The 24359-nt window shown below is 47.3% G+C and overlaps 1 protein-coding gene across 1 annotated transcript in view; it reads left to right on the top strand.

The window, feature by feature from the left end:
* PLXNA4 (plexin A4) overlaps positions 1-24359 on the top strand; it is a 590122-nt gene that overhangs the window by 370005 nt on the left and 195758 nt on the right. The window contains exon 5 of the mRNA XM_053407170.1: positions 20244-20344. Within this exon, the coding sequence (XP_053263145.1) occupies positions 20244-20344 (101 nt within the window). The remainder of the gene's footprint in view (positions 1-20243; positions 20345-24359) is intronic.

Below are 24359 nucleotides of genomic sequence, written 5' to 3'. Positions count from 1 at the left end.
ATGCCATGTGAGGTTGCAAAGGGGTGAAAGCACGGCTACATAGCTTTAAGGACGTCTTTTCATAAGCAACAGTCCAGAAAGTGTGTAGCTCAGGATTGCTCATTCTGGAATTGCAAACTATCTCAGCTACATTGACCCTTGCTGACCTTTGAGTTGTTTATTTACAGTGGTACCTCGAGTTACATACGCTTCAGGTTACAGACTCCGCTAACCCAGAAATAGTACCTCGGGTTAAGAACTTTGCTTCAGGGTGAGAACAGAAATCGTGTGGCAGCAGCGGGAGGCCCCATTAGCTAAAGTGGTGCTTCAGGTTAAGAACAATTTCAGGTTAAGAACGGACCTCCAGAACGAATTAAGTTATTAACCAGAGGTACCACTGTATTTGATTTGCATCCCACAATTTATGCGCACAGAAACCCTGTGAAGTAGGGGGGGGGGGGAAGAGAGAGAGAGAGAGAGAGAGAGAGAGCGCAACTGGCTCAATTTCACCCAGTGAGTTTCATAGCCGAGTTGGGATTTGAACCCTTATCTCCCAAGTTCTAGTCTAACACTCAAACCACTGCACTCTGCATGAAACACCGTCTTTGGAACCAATTGGCCTTCTCTTAACCTGACCTTGCAGGGTTGTTGTGTGGATATAATTGGATATCTGAGGGCCACTACCAGGGGAGTGGACTAGTCAGGGTTCTTGCTGATGTCCCAATGCAGAAGAAAGGAATCCCAGTAGCAACATCGCCATTGCTTCGTGTGGAACACTCAAGGCAGTGGGAATTCTCAGTTTTCACAGCCCTCCTCATCCAGGTTCTGTGTGATCCACTGAGCACGACATGATTCAGGAGGTGGTGCCGTTGACTCTATGTATGTCATCCTGAGTTCCTTGGAGGAACTTGCATTCATAAAACCATAGAATTGTAGAGTTGGAAGGGACCCCAAGGATCATCTGGTCCAACCCCGTGCAATGCAGGAATCTCAACATTCGGTCCCCCATCCAGTTTGAAACCACACCGGACCCTGTTTGGCTTTGCAAATGTGCTGGCGGCTTTCTTGATGCACAACTAGGAAGGGATCGTTTTGTAAGGGGGCAGTGGGCTTGATGAAACACACAGACTCATCCTCTCATGGTTTTAGCTAACTTTCTGGTGGTAAGAGCTGTTCAACAGTGGAATGCATTGTCTCAGAAGGTGGAAGGCACTCCGTCAGGGTTTCTTTAGCTGTGATTCCTGCACTGTGGGGGGTTGGACTAGATCAGTGTTTCCCAGCTGTTTTTGGACTACAGTTCCCATCATCCATGACCATTGGTCCTTCTAGCTAGGGATGATGGGAGTTGTAGTCCAAAAACAGCCAGAGACCCAAGTTTGGGAAACCTTGGCTAGATGTTCCATGGTGTCTCTTCCAACTCTACAACACTATTGCTGTATGAAAACTGGATGAAAAAATCAAAAGCAACAATAATGGCATCCTATAACCCAGAAGAATCTTTTTTGGGGGGTGGGTTGGCTTGGTTGAGGTACTGGCAGGAGACAGCTGAACGTATTTAAAGAGTGAGGAGTCAACTCGAACACAGAGCCCCACTCAGCAGGGATGGTATCGCTGAGAGCTACAGCCACCTCCTGTCTTTTGAGTGAGGCCACTTCTCAGCGCCTTTGACACGCTCTCCATAGTCACCCTGGACTTTGGAAAGAAAGCAAAGCCCATTGCCATGACATAAATTCCATTACAGACCCCAATTAATTCTATATATAGTTTTAGAGAGCCATGATAATGATCAGGCGCCGGCTCGGCAGGCATGCCTCAGTAACCATGCAGGAGCTGGGGCTCATTAGAAGGGACTTCACTTCGCTTTAATTGCGACACACCGAGCTGCTCCGCTGTGCAGGCTGTTCGAGAGAGCAAACATCAGAGCCCAGCCACTTGGAAGCCTTTGGTGATCAGAAGCAGTGTTCTTTCCTCCTTGGGCCCAAATGGACATGGCAAGCCAAAGAAGCAAAACAAGTTGGGAGAAGTTGCTGCAAAACCGTCTCATGAGAGCTTAAGAAAAGGCTGCAGGATCAGGCCAAGGAGCCTATTGTCACAGTGGCTGTGGGAAGCCCTTAAGGCTATGCACAAACATAGGAAACAAACAAAAATTCAGGGTCCACCCCCACTTTATGTGACACCCCTGTGTATCTGATTCAAGGTAAATCAAGAAACAGGAGATTGGAACAAGCTTGATTCTCAGGCAGGGACATCAGGGACAGGGAAGAAGAAGTTTAGGGTCTTTCCTTCTTCCCAATGCTTGCAATATTCATGGGTGAAAGCTTCCATTTGCTTCACTGACAGCTCCCCCTCCCCACCCCCTCTATGCAAATAGCAGGCACAGGAGCCCCCGACATTTGAACCGTAGTGGATGCAACAGGCTTAAAAACCATACCACCCTATTTCAAGGTGCTGATCCAGATAGAGAACCGCGTTGCAAAATTCAGGGAAGTACAAATTTCGAAAGATTGCTGCGCTTGCTGCGGATTTGGTAGGTTTCACCTTTAAATGTGAACTGAATTGAATTCTCCCATTCCTCACTAGTGGTAAGCAACACTGTATAATGGGCTTCCCTCGAGCATGAATAAGATTGCGCCGCCTTGTCTTCTGTCTCTATGGGAGTGAATGGGTGGGCGGTAGGCCCTTGCTAAGCGCCCCCTTGTGCAAAGGGAGGAGCTGACCCTCCTGACGGCCTGCCTCCGTGCACGCTTACTCAAGAGGAAGCCCTTCTAGGCTCAGTGGAAATACTCCCAGGGGAAGTGAGTGCAGGGCAGCAACCCAACTTTCCCTGAAACCGTTCACCACTGCAGCTTCTTAATGGCAGAATGCATGGCGCAGCCGCTGGATAGGGCAATTAATTAATTAATTAATCATCCCCAGCCAGGCTTAATTGCACGGCTTCTTAATCGCATGATGTGAGTGACCTCTGAGCACTCAGCTGTCTAATAGCCCTGTGCCACACTGACTTTAAAGCTTTTGACTTGTACTGCGATAATGGCTGTATTTCTCTGTGTGTCACTGTTGACGCTCAGAATCATCTCTCTCTCTCTCTCTCTCTCTCTCTCTCTCTCTCTCTCTCTCTCTCTCCCCTCCCTACCAGATTCAAATTTGGCAATACAGTCTGAGACTTCTAAATGCCAGCTGCCTAACATGGTTTTGTTTTTGCAGTAGCCACATATTTCCCCCATCGCGAGAGCATCAAGATATGCTAATCTTGGTATTCAGGTGCAAGAATAATGTCTTGACAATGGGTTGCATGACCATGGTGAGCAATGGAGTCTGCAGGTTAAGGTCATGAGGCTCTGCTTGTAGTTCTGCTCTCAGAGATTCAGGAGTGGCAGCTCATGAGACGGTCTTCTTGGTGGAGGCACAAAGCATTAGGTAATCCCCCTCCACAAGAGGCAGCCCACCTTACCATTTCCAGCCACTCCTTTTGGCCTTCAAAGAACCGTTTTTGGTGTCCTCTGTGTAATGTGCTTAATGGAATCACTGTTTCAGGGTAAATGGAGGGAGCTGTTGTTTGTTTACTGCTGTTTTGATAGTATGGTGTGTGTTTTTGTGCTGTAACCCACACTGGGAGCCTCTGTTGTCAGGCAAGCAAGAAATAAATAGCAGAGACATTGATTTTCTAGGTTAATAGCATCATGCAGCAAAATCACATTGGGTTTTGGGGCAGTTAATAATGTAAGAAGAACCTGCTGGACCAGACCAGTGGTCCATCTAGTTCTCACAGTGGCCAACCAGTGGGAAAACTGCAAGCAGGATTTGAGCACAAGAGCTCTCTCCAGCCCTGCGATTGGTATTCAGAAGCATGAGACAGAGCACAGCTCTCCTGGCTAGTAGCCATTGATAGCCATCTCCTCCACGAAATGGTCTAATCCTCTTTTAAAGCCATACAAGTTGGTGGCCATCACTGCCTTCTGTGGAAGTGAGTACCATAGTTTAACTCAGGCTTCCTCAACCTCGGCCCTCCAGATGTTTTGAGACTACAATTTCCATCATCCCTGACCACTGGTCCTACTAGCTAGGGATCATGGGAGTTGTAGGCCCAAAACATCTGGAGGGCCGAGTTTGAGGAAGCCTGGTTTAACTTTTCTTTCCTTTCCTTTATACATTTCTATTGGTTTTTTAACATAGCGTTTACAACAATCATATAACATAACTTCTTATCTTATACAATATTTTAGACTTCTGTCAACACCTCTGATGATTTTCCGTTCTTTATCACTTATTCTGCATTTCTTAATTTCTCTATTACTCTTAATTATCATGAACTAATAATTCTCCTCATAGTCTTTCTTGCAATATTTCAAATAACCATCCTTACAAAACTTCTTGCAATCCTACTAGTGTAATCAGTTCATTACAATTACTTTTCAAATAGCTTGTATATTTACTCCAGTCTTCTAAGAATCTCTGGGCCCACAGGTTTCAAATCCTTCCTGTTAATTTATCCAGTTCTGCATAGTCCAGCCTGCTTTAACTTTTCACTGCATGAGTAATACCTTCTGTGTATCTCCCCTGTATCTTTCAGCTTCATTGGTCATTGATTTATGCTTGTAAATAGCATCTTAGGCTTTCTCTAGTTTGGGCTAGATTCATATCCTGGTCTGTTGGGCAAGGAAGCCAGGTTCATCTAAGGATCCGCTTAGTGGCTTTGTCTCTCTCTGTTTAATAATTTGTTCTTATCACAAATGCTCCATTGAGAATTGTTTTGAGCGGAAATCAGGCTCTCTCATAATCTTGCTATCTTTAGGGGGGGGGGCTGGCTGAGCCTTGGAAGATATGAGGAGCGTTGACAGAACTCACACAGCTTGACACAATGTTCCGCTCGGCCTTTTGGAAAGGCGTCCTTTGACTTCTTTGGAAAAGGTGTGCGGGCTACTTAAGTTGCCTCTTTTTGTACATTAAGATTATCCCAGTTCATCAGACTGAGTCGATCCTGTCACTGCATTAACATGCAATTATAAAAGCCCAGACTGAGCAATGATTCACCTTGTTAGGATCATTATGCTGAGAGAGGTTTTTTTTGGGGGGGGGCGAGGAGGTGGGCGAGAAGCCCCTAAGCAATGAAAGCAATCTTGAGGAAAAGACCAATTTGGAAACCAGCAAGCTACAACGAAACACTTAACAGCCTTCTTGAAAGCATAACGTGGCCCAAAGGAGTGTCTCATTGAACCATACCGATCACTTATATCGCGCTTTAGAGTGTTCAGAAGCACTGCATATGCGTCAGTCGTGCCCAAACAGTGCTCCCGGAAGGGAAGGTGAAGAGATTTGTCCACACTTTATTTTATTTCTTAATTTAACTAGTGTACCACTTTATGTCTTCAGAACCTCAAAACTGTTTGCCTCTCCATGGAAATCAACAGATATCACAATAAAAACTGGAATAGCTTAGTCAGTAGAGCATGAGCATGAGGCAGGGTTGTGGGTTTGAGCCCCACACTGGGCAAAAACATTCTTGCATTGGAGGGGGTTGGACTAAATGACCCCAATGGTCCTTTCCAATTCTATGATTCTTGTTGTTGTTGTCGTTTAGTCATGTCCGACTCTTTGTGACCCCATGGACCAGAGCACGCCAGGCACTCCTGTCTTCCACTGCCTCCCACAGTTTGGTCAAACTCATGCTGGTAGCTTCGAGAACACAGTCCAACCATCTCGTCCTCTGTCGTCCCCTTCTCCTTGTGCCCTCCATCTTCCCCAACATCAGGGTCTTTTCCAGGGAGTCTTCTCTTCTCATGAAGTGGCCCAAGTCTTGGAGCCTCAGCTTCAGGATCTGTCCTTCCAGTGAGCACTCAGGGCGGATTTCCTTCAGAATGGAGAGGTTTGATCTTCTTGCAGTCCATGGGACTCTCAAGAGTCTCCTCCAGCACCATAATTCAAAAGCATCAGTTCTTTGGCAATCTTTATGGTCCTGCTCTCTCTATGATGCTATGGAAACACAATTCCACACTCAGTGCAGCTCCTTCTCCCCCTCCCCCTCCTACCATTCCTTATTTTAAGTAACATCAGCAGTAAATCTCTTAAAAAAGGGTCACATGCAGAACAAAAAAGCATCAAAACACTACAGAAAGCAATGCAATTACAACATAAAAACCATCCTCACATTTAATTATATAAATCAAGGATTCAAGAACCATCTTGCCACACCCACCCATTCAAAAGTCACACTTTCCTTGCACACAGTACATCACTCTGACCATTCAATTCTCACTCCAGCAAAACACTCAAAACACTCAGCCATTAGTAATTGTCTGCAAATCCAACAGCTGAAAAGCGAAACAGCAAGTAATTTCCTCCCCATCTCTGACCTGCGGTGATAGATTTTAATGTGAATCTGCCTGGTTTGCAGTTCCCAAACTAAGAAGTAAACTGAAGCACAGCTGTCCTACGGCACAGAAGCATCAAGTCTCTGCTTCAGGGATGGGACAACATAGAATCATAGATTTCTACTTGGAAGCAACCCTGAGGGTCACCCAGTCCAAGGCAGGAGTACCAAGCATGGTCAGGCTCCTACCTTCTCATGGACAGACACAGCTGACATAGATCTTGACCTTTTGGTGGGCTTTCTATTTATTTGTTTTATTTCTTGATATATGGCTGTTCATCTGAAGATCTCAGGTTGGTTGTGATAGCCTGGGATTCGGACTCAGAGGTTGAACCTGAGGAATCCCAGCCTGCACAGGATTCCCTGCCTCCAGAACCAGCTGAGCCGGGGCTGGGGCCTGAGCCTGAAGGGTCCTCACCTGTGCTGGGTCCTCAGGTGCAGGCACCAGCTGAGTCTGCTCTGGCCCCTGAGGTGACCCATTGCCTGCAGGTGCTCCACTCTCAGCCCCGTCAGGGGAAGGGGAGGTTGCCTCTGGGTCTGGTAGCCCTCCAGCCTCTCCTGAGCTGCAGAGGCTCAGGGCAGAGAGGCGGAGGGAACTAAGTTCCTGCAGGAGGAGTGCTCGCCTCCAGGCCAGGAGAGGCGAGTCACCTGTGGACCGGGGCCACCCTATGCCTCGGGGCAGATAAAAGCCAGTCAGCCCCAGTCCCAGGTTGTGGGAGCAATGTTGTTGCTAGCCTGTTCCTGCCTGCACCCTGTCCTGCTCTTCTGCCAGAGTTCCTGACCCCACCCGACTCCCTGCCTTGGACCCAGCTACAGCACCATTGACCTCGGACTGGACTCGGACCTCGCCTCTTGGTTACCCCCCAGGACCAGCACAGTGGTTCTAGATTGATGTCTGCCTCTCCTTCCTTCCTGATGCCCTGCCCCCTGACAGCCCTGGATTTTTCCAGGCCCACCAGCATAATCTGACGTGATCTGTGACTGTCTCAGCCCAACTTGGTTGATGTTCCAAACCCTTCAGATATGCCCTGTTTGGCTCAGGGCCCCAATATATGTAGGTTTGAAGGTGGGGAGGGTCAGTCAGGGTGATGCCCCGAGTCACTTCCAAATTCTTGGGGTCCTGTATCCCTTGAGGGTTAGGATCTGACAGGATTCTGTTGCCGAACTGGCCAGACAAGTCACTTTGTAAGACAATAGTCTTGTTGTTGTTGTTTAGTCGTTTAGTGGTGTCCGACTCTTCATGACCCCATGGACCAGAGCACGCCAGGCACTCCTGTCTTCCATTGCCTCCCACAGTTTGGTCAAACTCATGCTGGTAGCTTCAAGAACACTATCCAACCATCTCGTCCTCTGTCATTCCCTTCTCCTTGTGCCCTCCATCTTTCCCAACATCAGGGTCTTTTCCAGGGAGTCTTCTCTTCTCATGAGGTGGCCAAAGTATTGGAGCCTTAGCTTCAGGATCTGTCCTTCCAGTGAGCACTCAGGGCTGATTTCCTTCCGAATGGAGACGTTTGATCTTCTTGCAGTCCATGGGACTCTCAAGAGTCTCCTCCAGCACCAGAATTCAAAAGCATCCATTCTTCGGCGATCAGCCTTCTTTATGGTCCAGCTCTCACTTCCATACATCACTAATGGGAAAACCATAGCTTTAACTATACGGACCTTTGTTGGCAAGGTGATGTCTCTGCTTTTTAAGATGCTGTCTACAATAGTCTTAGCTGGCCACTTAAGTGTCCTCATCAGCATCCCAAAAGAATGAGCTACATTTCAAGAGCTTAAGTGATGGTGCCCTCCAGGATAATGGGGGAACCCTTCCTTCCCACCTCTGCTGAGAAGTAGGAGAGTAATAGCCGGAGAGTAGTGTTTGTGAGCTGAGCTTGAAGCAGGCTGGAAGCTGGATACACAGAGACGTGCTTGCTCTGAGTTGGATCCAAAGCTTTGACCAATGAAGAAGCAAGATTGGTTGGGGGTGTTAATGCTGTGAGCCGCTCCATCTTATGCTCGGGTTGTATATATGTAGGGCTGCAATACATTCAGATTTCCCTGGACATTACCTGGATTTCAATGGGGAATATCCAAAAGGTGGTGCTTTGTCCTGGATCTTAGGCAAGTCAATTAAAAAATCATTAATTGAAATATGGCAACCCTATACAGTGGTACCTTGGGTTAAGAACTTAGTTTGTTCTGGAGATACGTTCTTAACCTGAAACTGTTCTTAACCCAAGGTACCACAGCACGATTTCTGTTCTCACCCTGAAGCAAAGTTCTTAACCCAAGGTACTATTTCTGGGTTAGCAGAGTCTGTAACCTGAAGCATCTGTAACCTGAAGCGTCTGTAACCCAAGGTACCACTGTATATATGTGCAGATAAAACCATATATCCTAAAGACACCACAGTCTCTACTGATCTTCATTGCAAGAAAAACAAATCCAGGGTAAGTGCCTGGAATCTTTTGCTGCTCAGAGATTGGAAACCAAGCCTTATGAGGAACAGTTGAAGGAGCTGGGTATATTTAGCCTGGAAAAGGAGAGACTGAGAGGAGATACGAAAGCCATCTACAAATATCTCAAGGGTTGTCACGTGGAAGATGGGCCAAGCCTGTTTCCTCCTGCTCTGGAGGGTAGGACCTGAACCCGTGGCTTCAAGTTACAAGAAAGGCGATTCCGACTAAACATCAGGAAGAACTTTCCAATAGAAAGAGCCATTCCCTTGGAAGGTGGCAGACTCTCCTTCCTCGGAGGTTTTTAAGCAGAGGTTGGATGGCCATCTGTCATAGATGCTCAAGATTCCTGCATTGCAGGGGGTTGGACTAGATGACCCTCAGGGTCCCTTAGAACTCTACAATTTATGATTCCAACATATATATAGGCACCAGCAGCCTCACAGGTGCTGGTTCCTGGCCTCAGCCTTGCAGAGGCTGGAAACCATAGATTCCGTATATGTTTGTTTTCACGGTGGGTCTGGAGCCATCCTTTGCTGTGGGAGAAAGACGATGATCCCTCTATAATAATTACCGAGAGCGGCAAATTGCTGTGGTTGCGCGAGCTTTTTCGTTTCCCCCTGTCTTTGGGGCAGCATGAAAGGCTGATTGCTCCCGGAGGGCATGGGCCGATCTCCAAACTTTTGATTCGCGGAGCTGAGTGGAATTAATTGCAGATTTATGTTCCGCCAGCGAAGGGGGAGCGTTTCAGATCTGAGCTGTGATGTGCTGTCTTTGCTTTCTGCTGCTTTCTCTTCAGCTGACGGCCCTTAGGTGGTATGCCTTTCACTCACGGCTCCATTGTTTCCCGTAGACTCTCCCTTTATTAATTAGAGGGCCTGACACTAAAGCTTGAGTAACTGAGCAGCGTGGTGCAGTTTTAATTAATCTCACTGCTGAGCCGCTGAAGGTGAACGTGTAAAAGGGTCTGGTATGCTAGCAGTTAGACACAGCAGCGTGACTCGTGGAAGGTCTTCGTGTGTCCACAAGGATGAGTTCCGGCCTGCTGGTGCAAAAATCTGTCTTGCCAAGAAGGCCATTCTGTTACCTCCTTGACGAATCCCTCCCACTCTCTCAAAATGTTCTAGCTCTTTATCCATTCTTTTTTGTGTCTCCTGGCAATGTCTTTTTGTGATGGATGGGGAGTTGAGGGTGAATGAGGACAGGATGAAAGGAGAGCCCTGCTGGATCAGGGTAAAGCCCAGGATTTTGCCCGCACAGTGGTCAAATAGATGCAAGCAGGGTTTGAGCTCAAGAAGCCTCTCCCTTTCGGTGACTTACAGCAACTAATACTTAAAAGCATTGTCACCTCCAACCGTGGCCAAGTGTCCCTGCATGTTTGCTCATAAGAACAGCCTGCTCAATCAGTCCAATGACCCATGTAGCTGTTAGAATTCCTGATCCATGATTGCAGTCATGGGATTTTTTTCTTTCACATGACGGTGTATGTTTTGACTCCACAGAGTGGGAAGTGACGGAGACAGGATGTTTGTGTTACTGTGTTCCATGAAGTGGGACTATTGTCCTTTATTCTCTTTTTCTCTTTGCTGTCTGATGCTAGAGAGAGAGGGAGCCATGTTGCTCTGCTCCGTATGTGTTTATATGTAAATAAAGTAGATTAGCCAAAATGCTGAGTATCTGAGGTCTGTCATGCAAGGTGTGCAAACTCTGCAGATCCGTAAGTGTGCCGATGTCTGTTGGCATCGGTCGCTGTGATGTTCGGGCTGAAGAAAGCTTATGAAGCTCCTGAACGATTGACCAGGAGGGAGGGAACATGCCAGTTGGGCATGTGTCTATGCTAGGGTCCTACTTGAGTGTAGGCTGAACTCCTGACTGCAGCATCCTGTTCATATAGTAGCCAACCAGATACCCATGGGAAAGTAAAAAGGTAAAGGACCCCTGCAGTGGTGGAGCTTCATGCTCTGGCACTGGAGGGCGGAGAGCAGATGGGGGCAGGGCTGACACGCATCCCAGGCGCGTGTTGCACCACCCGCAGGGGTGTGACGTACATCCTGGGGGTGTGACATGCCGCCTGCAGGGGTATGATGCCCGGGGGGGGGGGGCAGCTGCAATGGCACCCCACCAGGATCATGCTGCCAGGGCGGTGCACTCCCCCTGCACTCCTCTTCACCCGCCAGTGGACCCCTGGACAGTTAAGTCCAGTCATAGGCAACTATGGGGTTGTAGCACTCATTTCGCTTTCAGGCCGAGGGAGCCGGCGTTTGTCCACAGACAGCTTTCCAGGTCATGTGGCCAGCATGACTAAACTGCTTCTTGCACACGGAGGACCGTGACGTGTGCCAGAGTGCATGGAAACTCCGTTTACCTTCCCGCCACAGCGGTACCTATTTATCTACTTGCACTGGTGTGCTTTGAACTGCTAGGTTGGCAGGAGCTGGGACCAAGCAATGGGAGCTCACCCTGTTGCGGGGATTCAAACCACCAACCTTCTGATGGGCAAGCCTGAGAGGCTCAGTGGTTTAGACCACAGCACCACCCGCAGGAAACCAAAGAGCAGGACTTGAGCAGAAGAGCACATCCCCCTCCTGTGGTTTTCAGCAGCTGGTATTCAGAAGCCCTGTTGCCTCCAACTGAGAGCATAGCCATCATGGCTAGGAGCCATTGATTATTCTCCATGAATTTGTCTAATACACTTGTAAAGCCATACAATTTGATGGCCATCACTGCCTCCTGGAGGAGAGCGTGTTCCATCGTTTTAACTATGTGCTGCATGAAGAAGGACTTCTTCTCCTTCTCCTTCTCCTTCTCCTTCTCCTTCTCCTTCTCCTTCTCCTTCTCCTTCTCCTCCTCCTCCTCCTCCTCCTCCTCCTCCTCCTCCTCAATAATTTCTACCCCACCCATCTGCCTGGGTTTCCCCAGCCACTCTGGGCTGCTTCCAACAGAATATTAAAATACAATAAACATTAAAACCTTCCCTAAACAGGACTGCCTTCAGGTGTCTTCTAAAAGTCTGGTAATTGCTTTTCTCTTTGACATCTGGTGGGAGGGTGTTCCACAGGGCGGGCGCCACTACCGAGAAGGCCCTCTGCCTGGTTCCCTGTAACTTGGCTTCTCACAGCGAGGGAACCACCAGAAGGCCCTCGGCATTGAACATCAGTGTCCGGGCAGAACGATGGGGGTGGAGACGCTCCTTCAGGTATACAGGACCAAGGCCATTTAGGCCTCTTTCTTTTATCTGTCCTGAACGTCCAATATGCCACTTCATGTCCATGAGTCTAATGTGATAAGGGAGGGAGAAAAAACCCTCTCTCTATCCACTGTCTCCATGCTATGTGCAATTTTAAAAACTTTTGTCATGTTGCCTCTTACCATTTCCCTAAATAAAAAAGTCCCAAATTGGCAAAAATGTATAAATCTAAATCAAATAAGTGTTGGAAATGTAAAGAGAAAGAAGGTTCTTTTTATCATATGTTGGGGCCTTGTAGAAGGTTAAAGCTTACTGGGAAATGATATATAATGAAATGAAAAGGAGGTTTAAAATAACGTTTGTAAAAAACAACAACAACCCAGATGCTTTTCTTTGGGGAATTATAGGGACAGAACTACCCAAACTATATAGAAACTGACAGATAGGTAGCCGTGTTGGTCTGCCATAGTCAAAACAAAAAAATTTTTTCCTTCCAGTAGCACCTTAAAGACCAACTAAGTTAGTTCTTGGTATGAGCTTTCGTGTGCATGCACGGTATCTGAAGAAGTGTGCATGCACACGAAAGCTCATACCAAGAACTAACTTAGTTGGTCTTTAAGGTGCTACTGGAAGGAAAAAATTTTTTTGTTTTGTATAGAAACTTAGTCATATATGCTACTACAACAGCAAGAATGTTATTTGCCTCCAAAATGCAAAGAAGTAGAAGTACCAGCAAAGGAAGAATGGATACAAAAACTTACGGAATGTGCAGAAATGGTGAAACTTACTGGAAAAAATAAGAAATAAAGACAACAACTTTTTATTAAAGAATGGAAGTGGTTTATTGAATATTTACAGATAAGTTGTAAACAGATGAGAGCATTGGAAGGGTTATTGTAATAACCTGCAGTTTCATAAGAGTATATATCTAAAGCAGATGAATAAATGAACAAATTAAGTTAATTTGGATATACAGAAGATATTAAAAATAAATTTAAAGAACCGCGGAAAGAATGGGGAGGAAGTCAAGTTTTGAAATGTTAAAATGACTGTGAAATTATTGAAATGTATAAACCTGAAAATTATAAATAATGTTTTTAAAAACAGTCCCAAACACTGCAACCTTTATTCATAGCGGACTCGTACCATCTCCTTGACCTTTCTGATGTCCCTTTTCCGAACCTTTTCTAAATAACTAGCTCTGTTAGCTGTCGATGCTAAGTTTTCTTTCATGTGTCAGTTGCTGATGGTTTTTTGGATTCTTTATTCATCTTTTCACTTGGCCTGGCCTAGGCAGCCATTCTCACACCTTCAGATAGAAGGCTGTGCTCAGGCAGCCCTTTAAATAGAGGACTGTTCTGTAAAACAGAATACATGGCCCCTCCACGCTTCCAATATCCCGTGCACATTCATCTGACCTTTATTTTTTTTAATCGATTTTCTTTTTCTAATCATGAAAGGGCATTGCCATTTGAGCTTCAGATAGCAACTACATCACTTCTTCCTTGCACTGGGGAAGAGCTGATGGCCAGCTCAGGCACTAAAGGTAAAGGTAAAGGGACCCCTGACCATTAGGTCCAGTCGCGGACGACTCTGGGGTTGCGGCGCTCATCTCGCTTTATTGGCCAAGGGAGCTGGCGTACAGCATGACTAAGCCGCTTCTGGCAAACCAGAGCAGCGCACGGAAACGCCGTTTACCTTCCCGCCAGAGCGGTACCTATTTATCTACTTGCACTTTGACGTGCTTTTGAACTGCTAGGTTGGCAGGAGCAGGGACCAAGCAACGGGAGCTCACCCTGTTGCGGGGATTCGAACCGCTGACCTTCTGATCAGCAGGTCCTAGGCTCTGTGGTTTAACCCACAGCGCCACCCGCATCCCTCAGCTCAGGCACTACCTTTCCTCATACCTTCAAATGTTGCTGTAGGCAGTGGTGGACCATGGCACCTCAATTTCAGTGCTGCCTTGCGCGATGCCAAAATCCAGATGGGGCCCCCCACCTCTTGCCTTCCATTGGATGTTGTAGTCACCATGACCCAGAAGATTGATGGCCAGTGTGATTACACCAATCACTCCCCCCTAGATCTGCCTTTGCTGTGTGATGTGAGTCCCCCACCATTGCTTCACACTGATCAGCGATGCAACCCAATAGACCCAACTGAAATTGAAATTGACATACTTTATTGTCACTTGTACAACCTTTATACAGTGAGATTACACAAGCACCCCCCACTCAGCTCTCTTAGTCTCAATTCCCCTCATTTAGTGATGCACACCCACCAAGCCCGAAAGTCAGTTGCCCTGTTGTTATCTTTTCATTCAGCAGATATTCTTCAAGATATGGCAACCCTACATTCTGGCTTCTGTCTGCCTTTGAAAAATAAATAAATGCCCCCAAATAGCAGAGCTAGTTATTTTTCAAGACATCATCACCATGAATCCTGGCCTGTCAGTTCATAGCTCATGTCCCGTAACATTTCTTGGAAAGTACCCATAAGGCACAGGTGTATTCTCAGGCAATCTGTCACTCATTGCTGTTTGGGAGTTTAGTGCTGACGGGATTCAATGGTGCTTCATCAGGGCGCTGCTTCTGCCCCTCCGTGTCAGTTAAAAAACGGCCTCACTCTGCTGACACAGGGATCCTCAGGGGAAAACGTGGCAATGACTGATGACATCGCGTTTGTCCAGCCAGTAGTATTTTTATATCCCCCCTGGGCAAAACGGGCCTTTTCTGACCGACGAGGGAGCTTCAGGGATGGCAGATGTTATCTGGAAAGCCATTTCAAAGAAAGCTGGGACTAGACAATTGTGGGTGGGGGGAGCTAATATGATGATGGGGGGGTGGAATAAAGAAATGGTGGTGTCAGGGTACTGCCATCAGAACAGGGTAAGGAAGCAGAGGGGCAGTTGGGTTACAGGGAACCTCCGAAAATCTTTCCTGTGGTGAGGAAAGCCACACGTCCAGTGGGGAAGAGGGGAAAGGACCAGAGGATGCTGCTGGGAGCCTCAGCACCGCTCCTGGGGGCAAAGGATCAGAGGATGCTTGTGGGGGCCTCAGCACCGCTCCTTGCCAAGCCGGCCAGGAGGGAAGCACGCCTCTTCTGTCGCCCACCTTGCGCAGAGGGGTAAAACGCAAATAAGGAAGGAAAAGGCTGGGGGTGACGAAGCTCTTATGTTGGGGGAGGCCCAGGAAACAACCACTCCCGGATTCTGCTAGCGATCGAGGCAGACATGAACTTGTGGCTCTGCACTGTAAATAGTTTTGCACCGAAATAAAACCTGTAAGAGACAGCTCAGATTCCTGAATGGTTACTCACGAGCAACCACTATTGCCATCTGACAGGTGGCATGGATTGGGGGAAGGGAGAGGAATAATTACCATTTGCCAAAATTAATTGGTACTGTAAAGATTAAGAACAAGCAGCACAGTGGTACCTCGGGTTAAGAACTTAACTCGTTCCAGAGGTCTGTTCTTAACTGTTCTTAACCTGAAGCACCACTTTAGCTAATGGGGCCTCCCGCTGCTGCCGTGTCGCCGGAGCACGATTTCTGTTCTCATCCTGAAGCAAAGTTCTTAACCTGAGGTAGTATTTCTGGGTTAGCAGAGTCTGTAACCTGAAGCATATGTAACCTGAAGCGTATGTAACCCGAGGTACCACTGCATTTGTGTTTGTGAAAGGAATCACAAAATCACAGTGTTGCAAACAGTCGGGTTTCTTGTTTTTGCAGGTCTCCACCTGCAACTTACCTCCATGTGCCCTTTGGGGAAACTGGTTGCCCCAAGTGAGTTTATGTTACAAACAAGGGAGCATTACGCAAACCTTTTGCCGCATGCAATTGTGTGGATGTGGGAAGTGCCAGAATACTCTGGCATTGGTTCCTTGACTTCAGAGGAATCGCCTCATCAGTGACCTTGGAACTGCTCCCTGGTTAGTTTCATCCTTGGGGAATGACAGAAGGAAACTCAACTTTGTGCAGATTGGAAACGTGTGTGTGTGTGTGGAGTTGCATGACTCGTCGGAATCCCTCTGAATCCAACCGAGCTGCTTTTCCGTGACAGCAATTACGCCCTTAACAGGAATCCAAGCACCCTGAAAGGCACAGCTCTTCTGTGTAACCTTGACTCCGCAAAGGCGACTTTATTTACCTGCTCTCCTCTCCTTGTGGCACCTCCAGGAAATCAGACGAGGAGCCTTCCCTTGAAGTCATGCAACTTGATTCTTCGAAATGTCATTGCCAGGAGCGCTGGCATGTGGTGGAGGTGTCCCACTGGACCAGAGAAAGCTCCATGATCATCGCAGCGCAGGAGGAAGCATTTTTAGCACCAAGAGGCTCGGGCTGGAAATGGGTCAGATGTGGGAGAATGGCTGTAAATGTGTCCATAGAAAGCTACATTTTCCTTAAAAGTGGGGAGAAATCATTTGAACCTAGAGGGTGCCTGTTCATCAGTAGTCGCATGATTTTTAACACACAAAGTGATTTGTAAACCCTTGCCATAATAATAATAATACTTTATTATCTGTACCCCGCCCACCTGGCTGGGTTTCCCCAGCCACTCTGGGCAGCTTCCAACAAAGACCAAAAATACACTAAAATGACACGCATTAAAAACTTCCCTGAACAGGGCTGCCTTCAGATGTCTTCTGAATGTCAGGTAGTTGTTTATCTCTTTGACATCTGATGGGAGGGCGTTCCACAGGGTGGGCACCACTACCGGGAAGGCCCTCTGCATGGTTCCCTGTAGCTTTGCTTCTCGCAATGAGGGAACAGCCAGAAGGCCCTCGGAGCTGGACCTCAGCGTCCGGGCAGAACGATGGGGGTGGAGATGCTCCTTCAGGTATACTGGGCTGAGGCTATTTAGGGCTTTAAAGGTCAACACTTTGAATTGTGCTGGGAAACGTACTGAGAGCCAATGTAGGTCTTTCAAGACCGGTGTTATGGGGTCTCGGCGGCTGCCTCCAGTCACCAGTCTAACTGCCGCATTCTGGATTAGTTGTAGTTTCTGGGTCACCTTCAAAGGTAGCTCCACGTAGAGCGCATTGCAGTAGTCCAAGCGGGAGATAACTAGAGCATGCACCACTCTGGTGAGACAGTCTGCGGGCAGGTAGGGTCTCAGCCTGTGTACCAGGTGGAGCTGGTAGACAGATGCCCTGGATACAGAATTGACCTGCACCTCCATGGACAGCTGTGAGTCCAAAATGACTCTGAGGCTGCGCACCTGGTCCTTCAGGGGCACAGTTACCCCTTTCAGGATCAGGGAGTTCTCCACACCAGCCCACCCCCTGTCCCCCAAGAACAGTACTTCTGTCTTGTCAGGATTCAACCTCAATCCATTAGCTGCCATCCATCCTCCAACCGCCTCCAGGCACTCACACAGGACCTTCACCGCCTTCTCTGGTTCTGATTTGAAAGAGAGGTACCTTCTGAAGGTACCTTATGCAGTCTTTTGTATTCCATCTACTGCTTTAGTTTAATTATTGGGGACCACAGTTCTTTAATGATCAGGGACCACAGTTCATTTATCTGGGACCACAGACCTCTTTGGTGGTCGAACTTAGAAATGGCAAGAAAATTGATTCGGTTAACATATAAAGGCAAACCTACCTAATTTGTCCTTTCCAAAACAATATGAGAACCAAAACATGGCTGTCCTTCAAAATTTTGCAGTGCAGACTGTGAGCCAAGTACTGTGTATGGAAATGCATATATTAGGGTAAAGTGTGCAGGAAAATGCATGTTGTATCAGGGGAAATTGCTTTGCAAAAATGTGCCTATAATGCAAAATTGCATACAAATATGTGCATGCTAAGAGATATTTGCTGGTGAGTTTTCATTAGGACTTTAAAAAATAACAACATGTAAATTGATGTGGAGAAGTGAAAGAAGCTGAAATGGGCGTAGTCACCCATTACTGGGCATCTCCCAAAAGAGGCTCATCTTGTCTCATCTTACTGGTTTTCCACCAAATGGTGAAAATGTGCCATAGATATAGATCTATGGAAGCCTTTGATCACCTGTTTCCTTATTCTGTTGCTGACTTTATTGTTCCCAGTTTTAACGAGAGCATTTAATATGCGTTCCATTTTACAATAGCCTTTTTTATAATGTTTCTGGATTTTATGCATGATGTGCTGTTAATTTTTATTGTTGTTCGTTACCTTGAACTTCCTGAAAAGGCAGAGGATGTGCGTTTGTTAAACATGAATACAAATGAACAAGCCATTTACTGAACCAGACCCTTGGTCCATTTAGCTCAGCGTTTTGTGCTATGAATGGAAGCAGCTCTCCAAAGCCATTTACCACTGCTATTTATTGCATTTTTATCCCACCAAGGAGTTCAAGGTGGTGTGAATTGTTCCCTCGCTTATTTAATCCCCACAACGACCCTGTGAGGTAGGTCAGGCTGAGAAGCAGCGAATGGCCCAAGGTCACCCAGTGAGCTTTGTGGTTGAGTGGGGATTTGAACCCAAGTCTCCCAGGTACTTAGTCCAACACTCTAACCACCCTCCCGGTATGCCCCACGGAGGACCTTAAGGTCCATAAATAGCAACACCCTAATGGTCCCGGGCCCTAAGGAAGTTAGATTAGCTTCAACCAGAGCCAGGGCCTTTTCAACACTGGCTCCGACCTGGTGGAACGCTCTGTCTCTTGAGACCAGGGCCCTGCAGGATCTGATTTCTTTCCGCAGGGTCTGTAAGACAGAGTTATTCTGCCTGGCCTTTGGCTTGGAATCAACTTGATCCCCTTCCCCTCTTTCCTCTTTCCTTTTTCCTTTCTCCTTCTGTGATGGAATTCCTATTTGGGGACTTCCTTGGGTTTTTTCTGACCCACGTAGGACCAGTCTGGATAGTTAGCCTTGGTGAAGACTTGACGTTTTCATCCCACAAAAAGTTTTTGATTTGAGTTTCTACTGAAATTGAGACTGCATTTTAATGTTGTATTTTAATGTTGTTTTTAAGTTGTATGTCAGTCAATTGTTTGCCGCCCTGAGCCCGGTCTTGGCTGGGGAGGGCAGGGTATAAATAATTTATTATTATCATTATCATTATCATGCTGGCTTTTCTAGGGTGAATCAGGAACTCAGTATGTACTCTTGGGCAAGTCACACTCCCTCTTCAATCCACACTAACCTGAGTCAGCTTGGAATACCTAGACCCACCTTACAGAGTTGTTGGATGCCTCTCCTGGTATGCCTCATGGAGGACCTTAAGGTCCAAAAAATGACAACATTTTGGAGGTCCCAGGTTGCAAGGTGGTTAGATTGGTCTCAACTAGGGCCAGGGCCTTTTCAGTGCTGGCCCCGACTTGGTAGAACGCTCTGTCACAAGAGACTAGGGCCTGAAAGACAGAGCTGTTCCGCCTGGCCTTTGGTTTGGACTCAGTCTGACCCTTATATTTCCCTCTCTTTATGGTCTTAATTTATCGGCTATTTTAAAATGCGGCTGCATTTTAAATTGCATTTTAACCTGTATTTTAAATTGTTTTTTTTTCTTCCTCTTTTTCCGCTATTATGTTTTTACTGTGATTTTATTGGTGTTAGCTGTCCTGAGCCTGGCTCTGGCCGGGGAGGGTGGGGTATAAATGTATTTATTATTATTATTATTATTATTTAGTCGTTTAGTCATGTCCGACTCTTTGTGACCCCATGGACCAGAGCACGCCAGGCACTCCTGTCTTCCACTGCCTCCCACAGTTTGGTCAAACTCATGCTGGTAGCTTCGAGAACACTGGCCAACCATCTCGTCCTCCGTCATCCCCTTCTCCTTGTGCCCTCCATCTTTCCCAACATCAGGGTCTTTTCCAGGGAGTCTTCTCTTCTCATGAGGTGGCCAAAGTATTGGAGCCTTAGCTTCAGGATCTGTCCTTCCAGTGAGCACTCAGGGCTGATTTCCTTCAGAATGGAGAGGTTTGATCTTCTTGCAGTCCATGGGACTCTCAAGAGTCTCCTCCAGCACCAGAATTCAAAAGCATCCATTCTTCGGCCATCAGCCTTCTTTATGGTCCAGCTCTCACTTCCATACATCACTACTGGGAAAACCAGAGCTTTAACTATACTGACCTTTGTTGGCAAGGTGATGTCTCTGCTTTTTCAGATGCTGTCTAAGTTTATAATTGCTTTTCTCCCAAGAAGCAGGCATCTTTATTATTATTATTATTACTGGGTAGTATACGTGAATAGGTTTTAATCTCCAGGGCTTCACAACACTGTCTGGAATTGCAAACCGAATGTAAGCAAACTCAGCATGACTCTTCTCCCCTTGTCGTCCACAGCTCACCCGAGTGCCGGTGGAGTCCTGCGGACAGTACAAAAGCTGCAGCGAGTGCCTGGGCTCAGGGGACCCCCACTGCGGATGGTGTGTGCTCCACAACGCGTAAGTGTGTGGGTCGCAGGGTCGAAGGATGGGTGGGGGCGTGGCAGGGGCAGCAGGCCCCAGGGCTTCCTTCCCTTTTCCTTCCTCCCCAACCTCACATTTTCTCACTGTGACACAGAACAAAGCTGCAAATGGACACAGCAGCCGTCCCCGGTGGGACGAAGGCAGTCGTTCGGAAAGGCAGCCTGAGAGTTCCAGCTTCAGAAAGAGAGAGGCAGGGTTGCTTTCTGAAGATGGGGAAATGTGTCCTTTGGTAGAATTTAAAGGACAAAAACAATTGTCAGGGCAAAAGTCAGGGAACCTGTCCCCTGATTCCTCTGCTCACTGATAGAAAAATGACAGTCACGGAACTGAGAAATTGCACAAAACAACTGAAATACCATGAAAATCCCTGAAATGAGAAGTAATCGACTAGAAATATTATCTTGTGGAAATAAACTAAGAAAAATCAACTAAGAAAAATGAAAACGCTTAAGGAAAAAATTAGAACAACCTAAAATTGAATAAGGGACGCGGGTGGTGCTGTGGGTTAAACCACAGAGCCTAGGACGTGCCGATCAGAAGGTCGGTGGTTCGAATCCCCGTGACAGGGTGACCTCCCGTTGCTTGGTCCCTGCTCCTGCCAACCTAGCAGTTCGAAAGCACAAAGTTCAAGTAGATAAATAGGTACCGCTCCGGCGGGAAGGTAAACGGCATTTCCGTGCGCTGCTCTGCTTCGCCAGAAGCGGCTTAGTCGTGCTGGCCACATGACCCGGAAGTTGTACGCCGGCTCCCTCGGCCAATAAAGCAAGATGAGTGGCGCAACCCCAGAGTCGGTCACGACTGGACCTAATGGTCAGGGGTCCCTTTACCTTTACCTTTTAAAATTGAACAAAGCCTTGACGGGATGCCAGCTACAAACCTCATTTCACTGAACTATTCAGTTTCCTCAGAAGGCAATAGAAAAATCATAAAATTTAAATGACCACAATTTCAAAAAAAAGGGTAGAACCCCCCAAAATTCTGAACTATTATAATCCTAGCTTGACCTAGGTAAAGCAAAGCGAATTAATAAAGACTAGAAGACCCAAAAGTACTGTTACTAATACTGAATTTACAAGAAAGGTTTGAAAACCTAAATGGCAAGTTTTAAACACAGCCCAGCTTGAAGGAAGCAAAGCACAGTAATAAAAAGTTGAGGACTCAACTTGTGAAAATTCTAGTGCTGCTTTTACAAAAAGGTTTAAAAACCTAAATGGCACAAATTCAAAGAAAGGAATACAAGATAAGCTTTTTTTAAAACAAACTCAAGAACAGGGCTGAAACGCTCTGCTCACTGAGCCCAAACAAAAGGCCTTCTGTGTGGTGCCTTTGAGACTAAGGGACCATCTATCCTATAGACTTAAACTGGTCTATTAATTAAAATAATTAATTTCCTTTACGACGGACCCCTTTTCCTGCAGCATAAGCTGCTGTCTGCTTGTAGCTCGCTAAGATCTGTATTGCTTAAGTGGATCTGGGGGGAGCTGGTGGGCAAGGGAACGGGGAGCTGCCTCGCAGCAGCGGGATCACATTTGTGGGCTGCCTGAGCCTCTGATGCATCGAGGCGGTCCAGCAAAGGCCCCCTAAGATGCCAAACCAGGCCTGGAGATAGAATTTGCTCTGCACTCCGAGCCTTGACGGAAACATATGCTGCTGCTTTTGCTCTCTCTGCGTGGAGTCTCTGGGACTGATGTCCAGAAGAGCAATTTGCAGCTTACACTGTTTCAAAGGCTACCCCAGGGCGCCAGCAGTCAATGCAAAAGCAGCCGTGAGACGGCGGTAGCTGAGCGCTGGAGAAAGCTTTGGCTATTGGACGCATTGCTTTCCTTTCCTGGCTCCCTTCTCTGCTTGAGAGACTGACTTCTCTTTCCAAGGGGCGGCCTGGCATGGATCGGGGAATTGATTTCTGCGACTCTTCTGTCCTAACCTTACAGGGGGAAATTTGATTCCGTGTGTGCAGGGGAGAGAGAGAGAGAGAGATGGAGAGAGAGAGAGAGAGATGGAGAGAGAGAGAGAGAGAGAGAGAGAGAGAGAGAGAGAGAGAGAGAGAGAGAGAAGGCAGCTCTCTCTGAGAGAGAAGGGGGCATTGATTGGGTTTTACCTGGCAAAGAGGGGGATCTGGGAAAAGTGGGCCATCAAAGCTTCAGAGTGCAGTATCTTTTGCCTGCATCTAATTCTCAGGTGCTCTCCTCCATTCCTCTCACTGCCTCCCGCCGCCCAACACACACACAGAAAAACACACACACACACTGCATCCAAAGCCTCAGAGGCCACGATACAGGGGCCTCTTTAACCTGCAATGTCTTGCTTGGAGGGTGCAAATCGGAAAGATGTCCAATTAGCTGCCATGGAGGTCTCCGGGGGAGGAGAGGGGAGGCGAGAAAGGAAACCTGACTGAGAAGTTAATAGCTGGCTTAGGAGGGAGAGAGAGAAGGAAGGAGCAACACTCTGCCTAGGCAAACGTAGTGAGCAATGTCTGAACGCATGGTCACGCCAATGCCATGGGACTGGAGGGCATTTTCTTGGCAAGGTCTATGCCTGAATTCAGAATCTGGTGCCCAGCAGGGCACCATTTTGCTGCCTGCCAGCTACACTCCTCTACTCCCTCTTTTGAAGACCTCTGTATACAAGGCCCAATTCCTGGACGGTCTTGTCTCCTTGCAATACCTGGAAGACTGGGGTTTGCCTGCAAGCTGCCACCATGTTATCCCTTGACACTTGATAGCTGTGTTTTTAGATTCCTCCCAAGTCTCCTTCTTGACCTCCACCGTCACTGGCTTGGCCAGATAGAGTATCTTGTCTTCTCTTGCCACTGCTGTTGGCCCAGCAACTGAGGACTGTGATGTCACAATTCTCTGTGACATCACAGCTCGCCAGCCAATGGCATCCACCAATCAGGTGTCCTACATCCTAGAGCATCCTTTGTTAAGCTGAAGGTAAAATGTGCTTCCCTTAAAAGCAAAATCAGTGAGGACGCAGAGCTCAGGCAAGCTGGCAGCCAGGGCTCATTGCCTTGAATAAACAGCCTAGGGGAAGACATTATAAGGAAACTCCTCCCGTGGGGATTTCTGATCAGGGAATGTGGACACCTGGGGAGGCTGCAGCACTCCAGAGGATAGTTTAAACGTGTCATCCTCAATCACCTCACATTGACAGAGCAAGCTCAGGTAATTCTTCATGCGACACATAATTAAACTGTGGAACTCGCTTCCAGATTAGGCACTGATTACCACCAACCTAGGTGGCTTTAAAAGAGGATTAGATTAATTCATGGAGGATGGGGCTATTGATGGCTGCTAGCCATGATGGAGGATGTGCTCTGTCTCAACCCTGCACCTGTTGTAAGCCAGAAAATAGCTTATCTTCTGAGTTTACGCCAATAAAACTCAGAAACGTGAGGAGTTAGGAGTCCAACGTTGTTTATTGCGAAGCAATAGGTTACAGTCGGATCTGCAAAACTGCAACCCCGCCGGGTGGTCCAGGCAGTGGTATTTATAATATTTCAAACAAAGCATTTCAATTTTCACCAGTCATATACATCATTACCTCATTTCATGTTTGACACATGCGCAATAAGCATTAGCAATTTTCCCACCGTGTTCTGTTACATTGTGTTACGTGTAGCCATTTGCACCATGTAGCAACTTATGTTCTAGCTTTGAGCTGTGTCTTTGTGATTCACATATTAGCTGTGTTTCTGCCCCAATGGGGGGGGGGCGGCAACTTGCAAAATCATCGGTTTCATCAAGTAAGGTAAAGGGACCCTTGACCATTAGGTCCAGTCGTGGCCGACTCTGGGGTTGCAGCGCTCATCTCGCTTTACTGGTCGAGGGAGCCAGTGTACAGCTTCCAGGTCATGTGGCCAGCATAACTAAGCCGCTTCTGGCGAATCAGAGCAGCGCCCGGAAATGCCGTTTACCTTCCCGCCGGAGCGGTACCTATTTATCTACTTGCACTTTGACGTGCTTTCGAACTGCTAGGTTGGCAGGTGCAG

Source organism: Podarcis raffonei, chromosome 10 (assembly GCF_027172205.1).
Source record: "Podarcis raffonei isolate rPodRaf1 chromosome 10, rPodRaf1.pri, whole genome shotgun sequence".
Taxonomy (NCBI): Eukaryota; Metazoa; Chordata; class Lepidosauria; order Squamata; family Lacertidae; genus Podarcis; species Podarcis raffonei.
Note: the sequence above shows the minus strand (reverse complement) of the source record. Positions and strands in the feature narration are given on the sequence as shown.